Source organism: Carcharhinus amblyrhynchos, chromosome 15 (genome assembly GCF_965287045.1).
Source record: "Carcharhinus amblyrhynchos chromosome 15, sCarAmb.v2.hapA, whole genome shotgun sequence".
NCBI lineage: Eukaryota > Metazoa > Chordata > Chondrichthyes > Carcharhiniformes > Carcharhinidae > Carcharhinus > Carcharhinus amblyrhynchos.
The window spans coordinates 73,911,597-73,932,326 of record NC_137338.1 but is presented as its reverse complement, the minus strand read 5'-3'; the positions used below and the strand labels follow the sequence as shown (position 1 = coordinate 73,932,326).

Below are 20,730 nucleotides of genomic sequence, written 5' to 3'. Positions count from 1 at the left end.
CTTTCTCTACACCATAGCTATGACTGTAACACTATTCTGCACTCTCTCATTTCCTTCTATATGAATGTAATGCTCTGTATAGCACACAAGAAACAGTATTTTTCACTGTACACTAATACATGTGACAATAAACCAGATCAAAAATCACATAGAGGTACAATTTTTAGGGGGATAAAATGTTAAACTAAGCTTCATCCATTCGTTGGACTGAAGATCCCATGGCGGTATTTGAAGAAGAACATGGGAGTTCTCCTGATGTCTTAGCTAAATTCTTTTGACCAACATCACAAAAAATAGACAAACTGGTCTTGACCTTATTGTTTGAGACTGTATCGCTGTCTGCAAAATGGCTATGGCATTCACCAATATCACAGTATTGACTTGAGTTTAAAAATAATTAATAGTATATAAAAAGCGTGCAGATCTTTACAGATGAAAGGTGTGAAAAATGCCAGATGTAAATATTTTATTCTCATAGTTATCTGTTTAATAAAGCATGTTCGTGATATTTATTGAATTGGCAAGCTAGAAATCTACTGTACTGCCACATAAAAGACCAAATTAATCATAGAGTTCCTACAGTGCAGAAGGAGGTCATTCAGTCCAGTGACCCTGCACTGACAACAATCCCACCCAGGCCCTATCCCCACATATTTACCCTGCTAATCAGCTTGAACCAAAGGGGTAATTTAGCATGCCCAATCCATCTAATCTGCACATCTTTGGACTGTAGGAAGAAATCGGAGCACCCAGAGGAAACCCACACAGACACTGGGAGAACGTGCAAACTCCACAGACAGTTACTCGAGGCTGGAATTGAACCTGGGTCTTTGGCGCTGTGAGGACGCGGTGCTAACTACTGTGCCACCGTGCTGCCCAGAAAATAACATCTTCATTTTAAATACCCCACTTGTTTGGGTGCAATTGGACTCCTAATTACATACTATGTAATGTAGCATGTTACAAATTCTATCACATTTCCAGTAGTAGAAGCAGGTAACCCTAGCCAATAAAACTGCCTTGGCCTACACTGCAGCATTTTCATGTAACAATCTGCATCATACAAATAAAAATATACTTGGTCTTGCAACCCCTTTCTTAAGTGAAGTTAGATTAAATACATGAGGAATAAAAGAATGGATGGATATTGATGAGGTGAAATGCAGTAAGAAGAAAGGAAGTTTGTGTGGAAAATAGACATTGCGACAGACCAGTTGGGCTGAATGGACTGTTTTTGAGCTATAAATTTTATATAATTGTGTTGTGTCCTTTACCAGCCAAGACTATTCCTTTGTTATACAGATTTAACCTAAATACTTCCCAAGCATTCCCGTTTAAAGAGACAAACAAGGACAGTAATTCAATTATTTATTTAATACTTGTAGTGCCAACTCAAAACAAACAGTTGCAACTCATTAACTCTTTACTGAACTTTAACTGAAAAACAACTTTCAACTGCATTTTAACTCTAACTGAACGTCAGTTTTAACTCCTGAGTAGGAAAAGTTTGGCCAAGAAATATCCTTGCTGTCGAATCAATCTTCTCTCCTGAAGCATTCTTAAGGGTACAAGCTTTGTTGCAATGATTGGTCTCTTCTGAGTTATTGCTGCCAGAGAACTTATGTTTTTTATCCACAATTCTTCACTTGCTTCAGGAAGATTCTGTCATCCAGCCAATTGTGTAATCAGAAATCAATCATATGGCTCAAACATCCAGTGAAATTACTTTTGAACGAAGCCATGATGCTTGGTTTATTTTACATGTCCCAGATGTAATGGCCATAAATCGGAGCCACAATGTCTCAGTTAATGTAAACAACTTCCCTGATCTGATCAATACAGGAAGCTTCAGATCACAGCTCCCAGACCAGAGCCTCTTTACCACCTGCATCTGGTTTTAATCTATAAGTTGACCAAAATTCCCAGCATGCTTCATGCAACCAGAATAATCAGTTTAAAGCCACTATTGCCAATATTGTTGTTAAATCATTGTTGTAGCCGTTCCTTCTCTGTCCACACCTTCTAGCTTGTGTTTTATTCATTTACGGAATGTGGGTCTCACTGGCTAGGCCAACATTTATTACCCTTGAGAATGTGTTGGTCAGCTGCCTTGAACCGGGGCAATCTGTTTGTATACGCACAGCCAGAGTGCTGTTAGGAAGTTCCAGGATTTTGACTTTGCATGCAAATTCTTGAATTGAAATATGTAATCTGAAAAGACAAACAGTGCTGGGTGTGTGCACGTAAGAGGAGATTGTTTTGATCAGCTCTTTCCTCAATTATCTTTCTCTGTTGAAGGCATTGACTCCTGCTGAGGTACTCTTTCACAGACCCTAGTTGCTGATGATGCAGTCACAAATGTGACTATTCTTCAGGTGTTGGTCTGGACAGCAGATTATTTAATAATATTCATCCCAGTGCCCTTTCCAACAGGAGTTACTGATCAGAAATGATTTATTTATTTACTGCACTTTTAAACTAATTGTAGTACCTATGTATTCACTGGAGATATTTGGTGCGTATAGCTAGGTATCACACAATGTTAGCATCCATTAAGCCAACAGCTGGCTGCCAATCCACGCTGGCAGGAGTCCACAGCCTACAATCAGCATAGGGATGAGTCCACTCCTAGGTGCTTATAATGCACCTATGATGCAGGTGATTCAGTACAGAGAACGGTAGGAGGCCACTCAGGCCAAGAGTCTGCTTCTCCATTCAATTAGATCATGGTTGATCTGTGCTTCAATACTATTTGTTCCTTATCTATGAAAGCCTTATGTAACAAATAATTGATCTCAAATGTTTAACCTCTAATTGTCCCTGAATCTAAAACCTTTTGGGGGAGGGAGGTTTTTTTTTGTATTCTTTCCTGGGATGTGGGCGTCACTGACAAAGCTAGCATTTGTTGCCCATCCTTAATTGTCTTTGAACCAAGTGGCTTGCTAGGCCATTTCAGAGACCAGTTAAGAGTACTGTGTGTCTGGAGTCTGATGTCAGCCAGACCAGATAAGGATGACAGATTTCCCTCTTGGAAGCACATGAATTAACCAGATAGGTTTTTATAGCAGTTGATCATTGTTTTTAGATCAGTTCGAGATGTTTCATATTTAATTTAATTTTAATTGCACCAGCTGTCTGGTAGGATTTGATCATGTGTCCCCAGAGCATTGGCCTGGGCCTCTGGATTACTTGTCCAATGATATTACCATTACACCGCTCTCTCTGTCCAGATTTCAACTACTTTTTATGTGAAAGTGTGCGTTATGATTTCTCTGCTTGGTGGCCTAATTCTAATTTTATGTTGACTCATTTCAGATTCTCTCACTAGAGGAAATAATTTCTCTGACCCTGATTTTTACCGGCACGCCAGCCCTGAAATCGGGTTGGGCGAGGCTCGCAGAGCGGTGTTTTCCATTGGCCTCGGGTGTGATGTTATGAGCCTTGGGTGGGCGTGCCAGTAAAATTCCAGTCTCTGATTCTACCATATTGAATTTTTAAAAACATTTTAGTGCTTAATCACAGCTTCTATAATTTTTTTATACTCAAGGAAATTTGAGAAAAGTTTATGTAACCATAACTTTCTGAGCCCTGATATAATTCTGGAGAATCTGTCTTGCGCTCCCTCCACTGCCAACATATTGTTACTGGTGCCTAAAATTTAACATTATTCTCCAGATGGGGTCTGACTAAGGCTGTATAGAATTGAAACATAGCTTCTTTCATACTGTAATAAGCCCCCTTGAGATGAAAGCCAATTTATCAGCCTTTTTGGTTGTTTTTAGAACATAGAATATTACAGCATAGTACAGGCCCTTTGACCCTCAATGTTGTGCCGAGCTATGTCCAATCCCACGATCAAGCTATCCCACTCCCTATAGTTCTGGTGTGCTCCACGTGCCTATCCAATAATCGCTTTAAAGTTCCTAAAGTGCCTGACTCCACTATCACAGCAGGCAGTGCATTCCACACTCCAACCACACTCTGAATAAAGAATCTACCTCAGACATCCCTCCTGTATCTCCCAACATGAACCTTACAGTTATGCCCCCTAATAACAGTTACATCCACCCAAGGAAATAGTCTCTGCACGTCCACTCTATCAATCCCTCTCATCATCTTATAAACCTCTATTAAGTCGCCTCTCATTCTCCTCCACTCCAAAGAGAAAAGCCCCAGCTCCCTCAACTTTTCCTCGTAAGACCTATCCTCCAAAGCAGGCAGCATCCTGGTAAATCTCCTCTGCACTCACTCCAATGTTTCCACATCCTTCTCATAGTGGGGTGACCAGAGCTGAACACAATATTCCAAATGTGGTCTCACCAACGTCCGGTATAGTTGTAGCATAACATAAGAACATAAGAAATAGGAGCAGGAGTAGGCCATCTAGCCCTTCGAGCCTGCCCCGCCATTCAATAAGATCATGGCTGATCTGTCGTGGTTCAGTTCCACATTCCCGCCCTCTCCCCATAACCCTTAATCCCCTCGCTTATCAAAAACCCATCAACCCGCGTCTTAAAAATATTTAGCAAGGCAGCCTCCACCACTTCAACGGGCAGAGAATTCCAGAGATTCACCACCCTTTGAGTGAAGAAGTTCCTCCTCAACTCCATTCTAAACCGCCCCCCTTTACCTTGAGGCTGTGCCCCCTAGTCCTACTGTCCTTTCTGAGCGGGAAGAGTCTCTCCACCTCTATCCTATCCATCCCATTCATCATCTTATACGTCTCAATGAGATCTCCCCTCATTCTTCTAAACTCTAACGAGTACAAGCCTAGTTTATTCAGCCTCTCCTCATAGCTCAACCCCCTCAACTCCGGTATCAGCCTAGTAAACCTCCTCTGCACTCCCTCCAAGGCCAAAATATCCTTGCGTAAGTGCGGCAACCAAAACTGCACACAGTACTCCAGCTGCAGCCTCACCAGTGCCCTGTACAGTTGCAGCAAGACCTCCCTACTTTTATATTCAATCCCCCTCGCTATGAAGGCCAGCATCCCATTAGCCTTCCTGACCACCTGCTGCACCTGCAGGCTGAGTTTTTGCGACTCATGCACAAGGACCCCCGAGGTCCCTCTGCACCGTCGCCTGCTGCAGTTTTTCGCCATGTAAGTAATAGTCCTTCCTACCATTATTCCTACCAAAGTGGACCACCTCACACTTGCCAACATTAAATTCCATTTGCCATTTCCTGGCCCATTCGCCCAGCCTATCTAGATTCTTCTGTAGACTCTCCACACCCTCCGCGCAATTTGCCGTTCCACCAATCTTGGTGTCATCAGCAAATTTCGACACCATACACTTGGTTCCCTCCTCCAGATCATCTATATAAATGGTAAATAGCTGAGGCCCCAGCACCGACCCCTGGGGCACTCCACTAGTCACCAACCGCCAATCCGAATAGCACCCATTAACCCCCACTCTCTGCCTCCTATTTGACAACCAATCCTTTATCCATGCTAACACCCTACCCCCAACTCCATGCCCCCTTACCTTCTGCAATAACCTCTTGTGAGGTACCTTGTCAAACGCCTTCTGAAAATCAAGAAAGACCACATCCACCGCTCTCCTCTATCCACCGCCCTAGACACATCCTCATAGAACTCCAATAAATTTGTCAGACACGACTTCCCCTTAACAAAACCATGCTGCGTCTGCACTGTCAAGCAATTCCCCTCAAGATGCCTCGCTATTTCCTCCTTGATGACGGATTCTAACATTTTACCTACAACAGACGTTAAACTAACTGGCCTATAATTCCTTGCCTTTTGCCTGGCACCCTTCTTAAACAACGGCGTAACATTAGCTGCTTTCCAATCTTCCGGCACTTCCCCGGAATCCAGCGACGTTTGGAAAATAACCACCAAGGCATCCACTATCACCTCCACCATTTCTTTCAGAACCCTTGGATGCATTCCATCCGGTCCTGGGGACTTGTCCACAATCAGTCCCTCCAGTCTGTCGAGCACTGCCTCTCTAGTAACAATAATGTCATTGAGACCCTCCAGTCCTACCACCTTTCCATCGCTAACACCTGGCAAATTATTCACATCCTCCTCCGTGAAGACCGAAATAAAAAAGTTATTCAAGACCTCCGCCATTTCCCCATCCCCTACCACTAAGTCCCCCCTCTCATCCTCTAAGGGTCCAACGTTCACCCTAGCCAGCCTCTTCCTTTTTATATATTTATAAAAACTCTTGCTATCCTTTTTTATATTAAGCGCTAGCCCAGCTTCATAGTTTCTCCTACCCTTCTTTATCAACTTCTTTGTCAATCTTTGTTGACATTTAAACCTCTCCCAATCCTCTTCTCGCCCACTAATCTTAGCTACTCTAAACACCTCCGCTTTTAATTTAACACTTTCCTTCACCTCCTTCATTATCCACGACTTATTACCTCTCCTCCTACGGTCCTTTTTAACCATCGGAATAAATTTCTGCTAAGCACCAAGAAAGATCTCCTTAAAGATCCTCCACTGCTCCTCAGCAGACCTACCTTCCAACGCGTTCCCCCAGTCAACATTCTTAAACTCAAAACCCCCTGTTAATAAACGCTAACACAATATGTTTGAAAAAAAAACAAGGAAAAAAAATTTTTTCAAAACTACTACAGCAAGAAACAAGGAAAAAAATTTTTTCCCCATAAAAAATTACAGTGAATAATGGAGGGGCATGTGACGTGTGGTTTCTGTATGATGTGGGAACTGGCGGACCCCAGGGTCCTTCCCAGTGACCATGTCTGCAGTAACTGCAGGTTGCTGGAGGAGCTCCAGCTCAAGGTGGATGAGCTGGCCTCTGAGCTACAGACACTGAGGCTCATCAGGGGGAGAGAGGGTGCCCCTAGACTGGCTAAATCTAAGGGTCAGGGACAAAAGGGGGCTGCTGGGAGGAGGAGGAAGGGGGGTGAGGAGCGGAGGCCTCAGCCTCTTAATCTGCATAACAGGTTTGAGGTTCTTGCTTCCACTCTGGAAGAGGACGAGGCAGGTGAGGTTGGTGAGCAAACTGCACACGGTACAGTGATGCAGCAGGACATAGGCAAAGAGAAGGGGAAAAGGAACGTAGTAGTGATTGGAGATAGTGGGGTGAAGAGTATTGACACTGTCCTTTGTCACAATGACAAAGTGCACAGAAGGGTGTGTTGTCTGCCTGGTGCTCGGGTACAGGATGTCGCAGCTGGGCTGCAGAGGAACCTGGAGTGGGAGGGTGAGAACCCGGTCGTTGTAGTACATGTGGGTGCCGGCGACGTAGGCAAAGTGCGGACTGAGGATCTGGGGAGGGAGTATGCGAAGCTGGGAATGGAATTAAAAAGTAGAACCGACAAGGTGGTCGTCTCTGGGCTACTGCCTGAACTGAGTGCAGACGGGCGTAGGATTGACAGGATAAAGGAAGTGAATGGGTGGCTCAGGGATTGGTGTGGGAGGAATGGGTTCGAATTTATGGGGCATTGGCACCAGTATTGGGGTAGGTGGGACTTGTTCGGGCGGGATGGGGTTGGTCTGAATCGTGCTGGGACCAGAGTGTTGGCGAATCGAGTAAAGAGGACTGTAGACAGGGCTTTAAACTAATTGGGGGGGGGAGGGTGCGAGGGTAGGTGATGCTACGAGGTCTAAAGTTAAGGATAGGGTACAGGTAAGGGAAGAGGCCAAGGATGTCCCAATTGGTGGCGTTACGGCAAATAGGGTCCAGGTGAAGGCTGGGATGAAAGCGCTTTATCTGAATGCACGAAGCATTCGGAATAAAGTGGATGAGCTGGTGGCGCAGATCGACACAAATGGATACGATCTGGTGGCCATTACAGAGACGTGGCTGCAAGGTGACAGGGACTGGGAGATGAATGTACAGGGCTATCAAGTGTTTAGGAAGGATAGGCAGGAGGAAAGAGGGGGTGGCGTAGCTCTGCTGATTAAGGATAGTATCAAGGTGGTAGCAAGGGATGATATCGGAGTCAAAGAGCAGAACGTGGAATCGTTGTGGGTGGAGATTAGGAACAGCAAAGGGAGGAAGACGCTGGTGGGTGTCGTCTATAGGCCCCCGAATAATGATCTGGAGGTGGGGCGGGCTGTTAACACGCAAATAAGTGCGGCGTGCAGGAATGGGACGGCAGTAGTTATGGGAGATTTCAATCTGCATATTGATTGGTCGACCCATGTTGGACGAGGTGGGCTCGAGGAGGAGTTCTTGGAATGCTGCCGGGATAATTTCCTTGAACAGTGTGTGTTGGAGCCGACGAGGGAGCGAGCTATCTTGGATCTGGTGCTATGTAATGAGGCGGGTAGAATTAGGGACCTTGCGGTGAAGGATCCTCTTGGAGAGAGTGATCATTGTATGGTGGAGTTTCTGGTGCAGATGGAGGAGGAGAAAGTGGGTTCCCGGACACGCGTCCTTTGTTTGAATAGAGGGGAGTATGGTAGGATGAGAGAAGAATTGGCGAATGTGGACTGGGGGAGTGCGTTGGAAGGTAGGTCTGCTGAGGAGCAGTGGAGGATCTTTAAGGAGATCTTTCTTGGTGCTTAGCAGAAATTTATTCCGATGGTTAAAAAGGACAGTAGGAAGAGAGGTAATAAGCCGTGGATAACGAAGGAGGTGAAGGAAAGTGTTAAATTAAAAGCGGAGGAATTTAGAGTAGCTAAGAGTAGTGGGCGAGAAGAGGATTGGGAAAGGTTTAAATGTCAACAAAGATTGACAAAGAAGTTGATAAAGGAGGGTAGGAGAAGCTATGAGGCTGGGCTAGCGCTTAATATAAAAAAGGATAGCAAGAGTTTTTATAAATATATAAAAAGGAAGAGGCTGGCTAGGGTGAACGTTGGTCCTTTAGAGGATGAGAAAGGGGAGCTAGTGGTAGGGGATGGGGATATGGCTAAGGTCTTGAATAACTTTTTTGTTTCTGTCTTCACGGAGGAGGACGTGAATAATTTGCCGGGTGTTAGCGATGGAAAGGTGGTAGGAATGGAGGGTCTTAATGACATTACTGTTACTAGAGAGGTGGTGCTCGACAGACTGGAGGGGCTGATTGTGGACAAGTCCCCAGGACCGGATGGAATGCATCTGAGGGTTCTGAAAGAAATGGCGGAGGTGATAGTGGATGCCTTGGTGGTTATTTTCCAGACGTCGCTGGATTCCGGGGAAGTGCCGGAAGATTGGAAAACGGCTAATGTTACGCCGTTGTTTAAGAAGGGTGCAAGGCAAAAGGCGGGGAATTATAGGCCGGTTAGTTTAACGTCTGTGGTAGGTAAAATGTTAGAATCCGTCATTAAGGAGGAAATTGCGAGGCATCTTGAAGGGAATTGCTTGATAGGGCGGACGCAACACGGTTTCATTAAAGGGAAGTCGTGTCTGACAAATTTACTGGAGTTCTATGAGGATGTGTCTAGGGCAGTGGATAGAGGAGAGCCGGTGGATGTGGTCTTTCTGGATTTTCAGAAGGCGTTTGACAAGGTACCTCACAAGAGGTTATTGCAGAAGGTCAGGGGACATGGAGTTGGGGGTAGGGTGTTAGCGTGGATAGAGGATTGGTTGTCAAATAGGAGGCAGAGAGTGGGGGTCAATGGGTGCTATTCGGATTGGCGGTTGGTGACTAGTGGGGTGCCCCAGGGGTCGGTGCTGGGGCCTCAGCTATTTACCATTTATATAGATGATCTGGAGGAGGGAACCGAGTGCAGGGTGTCGAAATTTGCTGATGACACCAAGATTGGGGGAAAGGCAAATTGTGCGGAGGGTGTGGAGAGTCTGCAGAAGGATCTAGATAGGCTGGGCGAATGGGCCAGGAAATGGCAAATGGAATTTAATGTTGGCAAGTGTGAGGTGGTCCACTTTGGTAGGAAGAATGGTAGGAAGGACTATTACTTACGTGGCGAAAAACTGCAGCAGGCGACGGTGCAGAGGGACCTCGGGGTCCTTGTGCATGAGTCGCAAAAACCCAGCTTGCAGGTGCAGCAGGTGGTCAGGAAGGCAAATGGGATGCTGGCCTTCATAGCGAGGGGGATTGAATATAAAAGTAGGGAGGTCTTGCTGCAGCTGTATAGGGCATTGGTGAGGCCGCAGCTGGAGTACTGTGTGCAGTTTTGGGCGCCGCACCTGCGCAAGGATATTTTGGCCCTGGAGGGAGTGCAGAGGAGGTTTACTAGGCTGATACCAGAGTTGAGGGGATTGAGCTATGAGGAGAGGCTGAATAAACTAGGCTTGTACTCGTTAGAGTTTAGAAGAATGAGGGGAGATCTCATTGAGACGTATAAGATGATGAATGGGATGGATAGGATAGAGGTGGAGAGACTCTTCCCGCTCAAAAAAGACAGTAGGACTAGGGGGCACAGCCTCAAGATAAAGGGGAGGCGGTTTAGAATGGAGTTGAGGAGGAACTTCTTCACTCAAAGGGTGGTGAATCTCTGGAATTCTCTGCCCGTTGAAGTGGTGGAGGCTGCCTCACTAAATATTTTTAAGAAGCGGGTTGATGGGTTCTTGATAAGAGAGGGGATTAAGGGTTATGGGGAGAGGGCGGGAAAGTGGAACTGAGCCACAACAGATCAGCCATGATCTTATTGAATGGCGGGGCAGGCTCGAAGGGCTAGATGGCCTACTCCTGCTCCTATTTCTTATGTTCTTATGTTCTTATAAGTCTTCTTCACGGCTCTATCCACTTGAGTGGCAACCTTCAGAGATCTGCGGATATGAACCCCAAGATCTCTCTACTCCTCCACATTCCTTAGAACCCTGCTGTTGACCCTGTAATCTGCATTCCAGTTTGTCCTGCAAAAATGAATCACCTCACACTTATCAGGGTTAAACTCCATCTGCCACTTTTCGGCCCAGCTTTGCATCCTGTCAATGTCTCTTTGCAGCCTGCAAGAGCCCTCCACCTCATGCACAACTCCACCAATCTTGGTGTCATCAGCAAATTTACTAATCCATCCTTCAGCCCCCTCTTCCAAGTCATTGATAAAAATCACAAATAGCAGAGGACGCAGCACTGACCCCTGTGGTACACTGCTGGTAACTGGCCTCCAGTCTGAAAATTTTCCTTCCATCACCACCCTCTGTCTTCTACGATATAGCCAGTTACTTATCCTATCGGCCAAATTTCCTACTATCCCACACAACCTTATCTTCATGAGACTACCATGGGGAAATTTTCAAATGCCTTACTAAAATCCATGTGTACAACATCAACTGCTCTACTTTCATCCACACACTCAGTTACCTCCTCAAAAAATTCAATCAAATTTGTGAGGCAGGACTTACCCCTCACGAAACCGTGCTGACTGTCCCGGATTATACTGCATCTTTCCAAATGGTCATAAATTCTATCTCTCAGGACCCTTTCCATTAACTTACTTTTTGTTATCATTTAACAATTTGTGAAGTCCAATTAAGAAAAATGTAGAGCTAGTTTGAAAATGTATCATGTATGATGGATAAATACTTATTCATGGACTGATTGACTGATCAAGCTGGCTGTTGTAATTTCTGCATTTTCATATATTCCAGTAAATAAATGCCTTCCTGTCATGGAACACCAGGTCACTTGAATGAATTAAATGATGGTTTCTTGGTGTAAGTTTATATTTTTGAACAAAGATTTTAAAAAAGGGCAAAACTTTCAGAAGCATCAAGAAAGAAGAAAATAAAGCTGATTAAGGTGGTCATGTTAGTTTATGTTGATATTTGCAAGTCTGTGCATTTTATTTTCAAGTTACTTTTTGACTGAGATGCTTTTCTTTCCCTTGGAGATCTTGCCAAGCTGGTTTTATTTTATTAAACATGAATTAATTGCTTCATTTGTGGTATTTTGTTTTACAGTAAATGGTGCAGGACTGGCTATGGCCACAATGGATATCATAAAACTTCATGGCGGAAATCCTGCCAACTTTCTAGATGTAGGTGGTGGGGCAACAGCTCAGCAAGTAAAAGAGGCTTTTAAACTTATTACCTCAAATGAACAGGTGAGTGGAATTGAATTATCGATTTCTCTTGCAACTGTTTGGACTTTTCCAAGGATTTTGAGTCTAAATGTTCCTTCAGTCTCCTGAGCAATTGTATTTTTATGCATCTTTTCAATGTACCAGTCACTGAGCAAAGGTGTGGAACCCAATCTGTCAATGCTGACAGATAATTAAACATGAACGAGACTCTGTAGAAACCTGGAATCACATCAAAATCAAACTGCTTTGTATCTAGTTGCTGATTTTAAGAAAAGTCGGTCACGTGGGAACGCCATTGAGATGTTTACATGACAAGATCTGTGACTTAACAAGTGCAAGCTGTCGTCAGGACAAGTCAAATATTGTGCTTATCAGCTATTAGTTGGTGTATTCGTTTAAAATAGCTACTCAGCTTCAAACTTATTACAAGATGCTGGATTCTCTGAACTAGTGTTTCTAAATACACTATAACTGGGATTGACCTATCTCTGAATTGAAGTCTCTTTATTTTATTGATTTGTATATTCATTGCAACCCTTTTTATACAAAGAAAGTACCAATGTTGTCACTTTCATGGTTGTAGAAAAAATAGGGAGAGGTTGGATGGCACAGCACAATCCTTTTACCTACTATTCTGTTCCTGCAGTTCATTCAGTGATGTCACCACCAGCATGGCATGCCTCAGATTCTTTGCTGTAGTTGCTGCTTTTTGTTACATTTTTAATGCAGGGTTAAATTCTCAACATATATAGAGAAATTTACTTGTATGTAGATTGCACAAGGTCAACATTGTTGAAGCTCTTCACAGTAGTGGAATATTTGGTGTTGTCGGAACCATTGCATTGCAAAATGTTGACTCTCTGCATCTTGACAAATATATGCAGAGAAACCAGATGATTCCTTTATGTCCTTCATTGGCAGCTTACTAAAGAACTGCTTAGAATATTACTGTAGATCTTGGAATGAATAATTTTAATTTTGGCTCACTGAATCTTGTGTATATATAATTTAATTTACAACGCCATGATTAAGTTAGCAACAAGCTACTGAATGTATGAATTAACTCCTCCTTGTCAAGGAAGAAGCCAGATCACTATCGTAACAAGCAAGAGTTCTTGGTCAAAATCACAGGTTAAAGTTGGTTGCAAGAGCACTTCATAAACGTAGATAAATGCAATCTGTTAACAGGCAGTTGAGCAGCATATCATTAATGGACGTAACAAAGCAAGTATCAAAAGTTACGTAGGCAATAGGCTATCATTATAGATCAGCACAAATAAATGCTGAGTTTTAACTGTATAAGTGACCAGAGTCATAATCAGGGTACACAAAGGCAATGTACCAAGGCTGTTTTGATGGCATCTTCCAAATTTGTATCCTCTAGTTCCTAGAAGAATAAAGCCAGCAGACACAAGGGCTGGAATTTTACTGGCCCGCCCGCTATGGGAATTAGAAGGGATGAGGAGCAGAAATGGAAAGGTCTGTTGACCTCAGGTGGGATTTTCTGGTTTTGGGATGAACAAGGCTATAAAATCCCACCCAATGAATGCCTGCATGTTCCCTTCCAAGTCGCACACCATTCTGACTTGGAACTGTATCGCTATTTATAGAATCACTACTGTACAGGCCATTTGGCCCATCAAGCCTGCATGGACAATCCCATCCAGACACTATCCCCGTAACCCCACATATTTACCCTGCTAGTCTCCATGGCTAATCCACCTAAACCGCACATCTTTGGAGCACCTGGAGGAAACCCATGCAGGCACGGAGAATGTGTAAGTGCCACACAGTCACCCAAGGCTGGAATTCAACCCAGGTCCCTGGTGCTCTGAGGGAGCAGTGTTAGCTACCGTGAAACCTTCACCATCCTTTCAGATTCCTTCACTATCATGGGATCAAAATCCTAGAACTGCTTCCCTCATAATCACTGAGTTTTACAGGGTGGAAACAGGCCCTTTGGCCCAACTTGTCCATACTGCCTTTTTCTTTGAACCACTAAACTTGTCCCAATTGTCCACATTTGGCCCATATCCCTCAATACACATCTTAGCCATATAACTGTCAAAATGCTTTTTAAAAGCCAAAATTGTACCCATCTCTGCTACTACTTTTGGCAACTTGTTCCAGACACTCACCACCCTCTGAGAAAAAATCGCCCCTCTGGATCCTTTTGTATCTCTCCCCTCTCGGCTTAAACCTATGCCCTCTAGTTTCAGGTGTTGATTATCTAGCTGATCTATGCACCTCATTATTTTATAGACCTTTATAAGATCACACCTAAGCCTCCTATGCTCCAGAGAAAAAAGTCCCAATCTGTCCACCCTCTCCTTGTGTCTCAAACCATCAAGTCCCAGTAGCATCCTAGTAAATCTTTTCTGTACTCTTTCTAGTTTGATAATATACTTTTTATAATAGGGTGACCAGAACTGTATTCCAAGTATGGCATTATCAATGTCTTGTACAATTTCAGCATGACATCCCAGCTCCTGTATTCAGTGTTCTGACCAATGAAACCAAGCATGCTGAATGCCTTCTTCATTACCCTAACTACCTGTGACTCCACTTTCAAGGAGCTGTACCCGTAGCTCCCTTTGTTCCATAACACTCCCCAACGCCCTACCATTAACTGAGTAAGCCCTGTCCTGGTTCTACCAAAATGTATCACGTCGCATTTATCTAAATTAAACCCTAAATTAAACTCCATTTGCCATCATCAGCCCACTGGCCCAAATGACCAAGATCCCATTACAATCCTAGATAACCTTCCTTACTGTCCACTATCCCACTAATCTTGATATCATCTGCGAACTTACTTCATGCCTCGTAAATTTTCATCCAAATCATCAATATAAATGACAAATAACAGTGGATAGTACCGATTCCTGAGGCACACCACTAATCGCAGGCCTCCAGTTTGGGGGGAAAAAAACCTCCACAACCACCCTCTGTCTGCTGTCATCGAGCCAATTTTGTATCCAGTTGGCTACCTCACCCTGGATCCCACGAGATTTAATCTATGCAACAAACTATCGTAGTATCTTGTCAAAGGCCTTGCTAAGGTCCATGTAGACAAAATTAATTGCACTGCCCTCATCTACCACCTTGGTTCAAAAAACTCAAAATTTGAGAGACATGATTTTCCACTCACTAAGCTATGCTGACTGTCCCTAATCAATCCTTGCCTCTCTAAATATCTACAGATCCTGTCTCTCAGAATATCTTCTAACAACATACCTACTACAGATGTTAGGCTCACTGGTCTGTATATCCCAGGCTTTTCCCTGCAGCCCTCCTTAAAGTCATGATGTGGAGACGCCGGCATTGGACTGGGGTAAAAAAACACAGAAATCCCACAACACTAGTTTAAAGTCCAAACAGGTTTATTTGTAGCAAAAGCCGCAAGCTTTCGGGACAGCCTGTCCCTTCATCAGGTGGCTGGGAGTTCTTAAACACAGCACAACTTCTGTCACCCTGCTCTGTAGCAGAACCAGGTTTGATGCCACAGGCCTGGCTGCTGCTGGAATTTTCCCCTAAAGTTACCTCCCTCAACAATATCCAAAACAGTATACCTGTTTAAAAGAGAAATACTGCCTGCCTCTCCTGGTATTTGCCCATCTACCTGACTGAACCGTAACTAGTGTCTATCATGCTCTCTGCCTCCTGTATGATCTACAGTGAGTCCAGCTGCCACTCTAACTGAACAATGCGGTCTGTGAGGAGCTGCAGCTGGACACACTACTTGCAGACAGTGTTGTCAGGGAGACTAGATTGTTCCCTAATTTCCCCACATTTTTACAGCAGCATACCATTGCCCTAACTGCCATACTGCCTTTTACAGTTAAAAGGAGAAAAGAATCTCAACTCACCTTTCCCTTGCTTGTGGTCCTCAAGTGAATTTGTTTGGTTACAGAAGGAGGTAGGGAGGGAACACTGAAATAATGTTTGGGGTTTAACTGTCCCTTGACAACAGCTCCTCCACAAACCACTCTTGCAGCAGTGATTGTGCTGATGCAAATCTTGCCTACGACAGCCAGTCAGCGTTGCTGCTCTGCTGGACGCTTGCCTTCACTTCAGGTTACAGGTAGGGTGAAGAGAAAGATCGATTAATATATGATAGGACCATTCAAAAGTCTGACAGCAGAAAAGAAGCTGTTCTTGAGTCTATTGGTATGTGTTTTGAGACTGTTGTATCTTTTTCCCAATGGTGAAGATGAAAGAAATCGTGTCCAGGTGTGTGGGGTCTTTGATTATGCTGGCTGCTTTCCCAAGACAGTGGGGCGTTTAGACAGAGTCAATGGATGGGAGGCTGGTTTGCACAATGGACTCGGCTTCGTTCACAACCCTTTATAGTTTCTCGCGGTCTTGATCAAAGCAGGAGCCATACCAAGTTGTGATCCATCCAGATTGGATGCTTTCTATGTGCATCTGTAAAAATCAGTGAGAGTTTAGTGGACATGCTAAAGTAGAAGTGAGAAAGTAGAGGTGTTGGTGGATTTTCTTAACGCTGGGTCAGCATGGGGACACTGAGGACAGATTGTTGGTGATCTGAACATCTAAGAACTTGAAGTTGTCAACCAGCTCCACTCCATTAACTTTGATGTGGATGGGTATGTCCTCCACTACACTTCCTGAAGTCAATGACTATCTCCTTCGTTTTACTGACGTTGAGGGAGAGATTATAATCGTCACACCATTTCACTAGGTTCTCTCTCTTTCCTGTACTCGTCTCATCGGATATTTGATACTGACTAAAACCACCTAACAATATCTGACCTATCATTTCCTCTTGCCTTTATTTATTTTGTAGTGACGTAATAGTCTATATGTAACAAACTCATGTAGCAACAATTTAGTTTCCAATCTGTGCCTTTTAAAGCTATAATATTGATTACACCTGGTGTCCTATCTGTTTTGAAAATAACATGGCGAGAAAATGCAATTCTAACATCAAGTTTCCATTATAAATATGGGCAAAGGGATTTATAATGGGACAGATGGACAGGAAGTGCTTATAGATATAAGATTTAAATGTACTATTAAGAAATGTGTATAAATTTATTTAAGGGAGGGTGGAAGGGCTAGCAGAAGTTTTTCCCAAACCTATGGCCGTGTTTAGAAGAAACGTTAGCTATTCTGAGACTTTCCTCTGAAAAAGACTGAAGCATAACTTAATGAACATTTTAAAATATTGGAGAACAAGCTGAATGATTTTGCTAGTTTCATATCAACTCTAATCACACTAGCGCTGGCCCATTTGTGTGCTGAACTGAATGGCACAGTGAAAGTTAAAATGCATTGTACAGACTAGTAAGTTAGCAATTATTTGCTCTTTACAGCATTCAGGATTATTTTTGGTGGACTGTCTGGGAATTTTTGAAATTCGCTTTGTATGTTGTTACAGTTAGTGTAAAGCTAAAGCAGTGTGAGATAATCTAAAGGTAGTGTGGCACTGTTGAATAATGTGATACATTAGGAACACAACTTCTCTACTGCAGAGCTAGTACGGATATCGGCTGTGTTTCATTTGGCTGTATTTGCCCCTGTGATTCAAGGCCTATTTCAGAGATTTAAGCATATAATTTGGTATCACGCTGTCTTTATCCAAGGAAACATTAAAGTAAGGGCCTATCCGCCCCTTTAAGTGAACTTAACTGATCCCAAGGCACTTTTCAAAGAAGAGCATGGGTATCTCCAGGATACAATTATTACAGCTCTGGCCAATAGTGAAAACTCAACCAAAGTCATCAAAAACCTTGGTCATTGTCATCTTGTTTTTGGGATCTGTTATGTATACATTAGCTGTCAAGTTTTCCTACAGTACAATAGTGACTGCAATTCAAATAGTACTTTAAGTATGAAACACTTAGGGATGGAGGGTTGGTCTGAGGTCAGAAAAATCGCTATTTAGATGCACTTTAGTTTTTACTAGGCTTCGATATCCAGATTTTTTTAAGGTCTCTATCCATCAGTTAAGAAAATTGCTCGATCTCTATTTGCCGCAATGGTCTCTGAATAGATACTGTGTTATAGAAATGGCTTCCGGCCCAAAGAGTTGCATGTTATTTCTTTATAGATTTTGTTGTGACTGTCTACATGATGGGATATTCTTTTGCTAATTCAGTCTGTGACTTTTTATCCAGAGCTGTAATAATTTTGTATTTGTGGCCCAAATTCAAAACTGGGCACTTACTCATTCTTGAATTTGAATCTTCCAAACACCCCTGTTACACAAATACTTCTTCCTGTATAAAAATTAGTTAAATGATTTATTTTTGTTTTGTTTTAATGTGAAATTTGTTGCTGGTGTTGAGTATAAATTCTCATAAGATGTGGAGGTACCTTTGACCAGCTCATGCACATATCATAGTTTATGTTCATATTGCCATGGTTCTTCCTTTACATTGATTTTATTGCTGACAATTCAGACTAAGTAATCGTACGAATTAGGATCAATACTTTCAGTGCTGAATGGTAGTGCTGTATTCAGTTGTACCATAGCCAATGTGCTATTACTCGTTTAAAATTCATTTCCCAGATGTGAGTATCACTGGCCAGACCAACATTTTTTTGACCATCTCTAATTGCCCCAAAAAATTCCTAGTGAGCCACCACCTTGAAATGCTGCAGTTCATGTGGTGTAGGTACAGTTGCAGTGCTGTGGGAATGGAGTTCCAGGATTTTCACCTAAAACCGTCAAGGAACAGTGATATAGTTTCAAGTAAGAATGATGTGGAGGGGAGCCTGCATGATCCAGTTAACTTGCTGCCCTTGTTCTTCTAGGTCGCAGAGCTTGCAGGTTTGGTGCTGCTGTTAAAGGAGCCTTAGTGAGTTGCTACAGTGGATCTTGTGGGTGCCAATGATGGAGAGAGTGAATGGTTAAGGTGGAGCTGCCTGCACACATGCACTTTCCAGTAGAGTCATTGGATGGCAGTCAGGAGTGTGAACCCCAGCTGATTTTATTTTGCTCTTTCAACACATGTTGAAGGCACTCTTTAGCATTGCTTGACTCAGGACAGCTAACAGCACAGTTGAGGGATGTAACCAGAACACTTCTGTATTGGTATTATATTGGGTTTGTGCATTTACATTACTGCTGGCCTAAATATTTACACTTTATTTCTGCATGTGATATAATGTAGGTATTCCATATAGCAGGATGTATTGCCAGATATTACTTTGCGGCATAGTGATGTAGTGGTTAGCACTGCTTCCTCACAGTACCAGGAACTCGGGTTCAGTTCCAGCCTTGGGTGATTGTGGAATTTGTGTGTTCTCTCCTTGTCCCCATGGGTTTCCTCTGGATGCTCTGATTTTCTCCCACAGTCCAAAGATGTGCAGGTTAGGTGGATTGGCCATGGTAAATATGAAGAGTTGTGGGGATAGGGTGAGGGGAGGACCTTGATGAGATGCTCTTTTGGGAATGGGTGCAGACTTGATAGGCTGAATGGCCTCCTTCTGCACTTTAGGGATTCTATAGATTTGGTTAGAATGTTGCAACCAATTAGCTTTGATTTTTATTACTATAATAATGCAAAAATGTGTTTAATGTATACACAGATATGATTGAAATAGGTACATGTTAAAAGCAAGTCTTAGAGCAGATGCAACTAATCCAACCTTCAGCAATTTTTAAAAGCAGAGGTGAATGAGTTTTGATAAAATTACAAGAAACAATACATACCATTTCACAAAGAGGATAGGGAAAGGTTTGTTTGAATATTATAAACAATTGAGACAACTTTAATTAGGTTATTTCTGGCGATTGAAGAAAACTCATTTATAGAGAAACATTAACTGCTTGATTAGTTTTTAAAATTGCTTTCTCTAGTCCACAGTGCAAAATCAAAGGGTTGACAGACAGTAGAACGTTATTTGGTTTTTTTTTGTTCTGTGATTGGGGCCACAAAAATTCCATAACATTAGCTGCAGCTATAACAATACACACAATAATTTAGCACTAATGGGCCTAATTTCAAGTCTGACATTGTGCAGATTATAACAAAAATAACTGAATATTATGGTGATGTTATCTTTTGAGGGTTTACTGACCATGTTTTATGGTTTTATGTGCTTCTGGAGCCTAACAATGGTAGGAGATGCATGCAGATTTTCTTTGCTTTTGTGAACATGGCTCCAAAGTGCTTCTCGACCATTCCTAAGATGCTGAATTTGTTGTGTTGTACTGTGATTGTAAGAAACTCAAACACATGGAAGACAGTGCATTTTTAAGGTTGTATGTATCAGGAATGTAGTCATTTGTTGATTACTAATAGAAAGCGATCCTTAAGGAAGACTAGCTCTTAATTGGAAATTACCTCTGAAAAGATTCTGTATGGAGCAAAGCTGAGAGGACCCAGTGTACAATATTATACCAAGTTTGTTACTTCCATATAGAAACTCCAAATTGTCCTCCTTTGGATTTGTGTAGGAGACTGTGTAGTATTCCAGATGGTATTTCGTTAAGTTTAGTGCTTTATTCTGCAGGATGCATGAATTGGTTGCTCTTGGAATTAACTTCCTGTTAAACCTGATGTGGCCTTCAATTTCCATCAGATGTTCATTTGAACACCTAGAGTAGAAAACTCTTCTCCTAGAGTTTTATTTCCTTATACAGAAATATTAGATACAGCAGTGGGCCATTCAGACAGACATTTGTAACACATTTCCATTTACCTCTTCCCCCCCCCCCCCCCCCCCATATTCCTTGTAGCCTTGCCGAACAAATATGTATTAATCTTGATCTTGAAATCATGCACAAGAAGTGTTTTCTGGATCTCGGATATTCTGGGTGAAATTCTAAGTGTTAAATTCATGCTGGA

At 42.8% G+C, this 20,730-nt stretch overlaps 1 protein-coding gene across 1 annotated transcript in view; it reads left to right on the top strand.

The window, feature by feature from the left end:
* Window positions 1-20,730, top strand: part of LOC145353440 (succinate--CoA ligase [ADP-forming] subunit beta, mitochondrial-like) — an 88,723-nt gene that overhangs the window by 54,787 nt on the left and 13,206 nt on the right. The window contains exon 8 of the mRNA XM_080204219.1: window positions 11,787-11,929. Within this exon, the coding sequence (XP_080060345.1) occupies window positions 11,787-11,929 (143 nt within the window). The remainder of the gene's footprint in view (window positions 1-11,786; window positions 11,930-20,730) is intronic.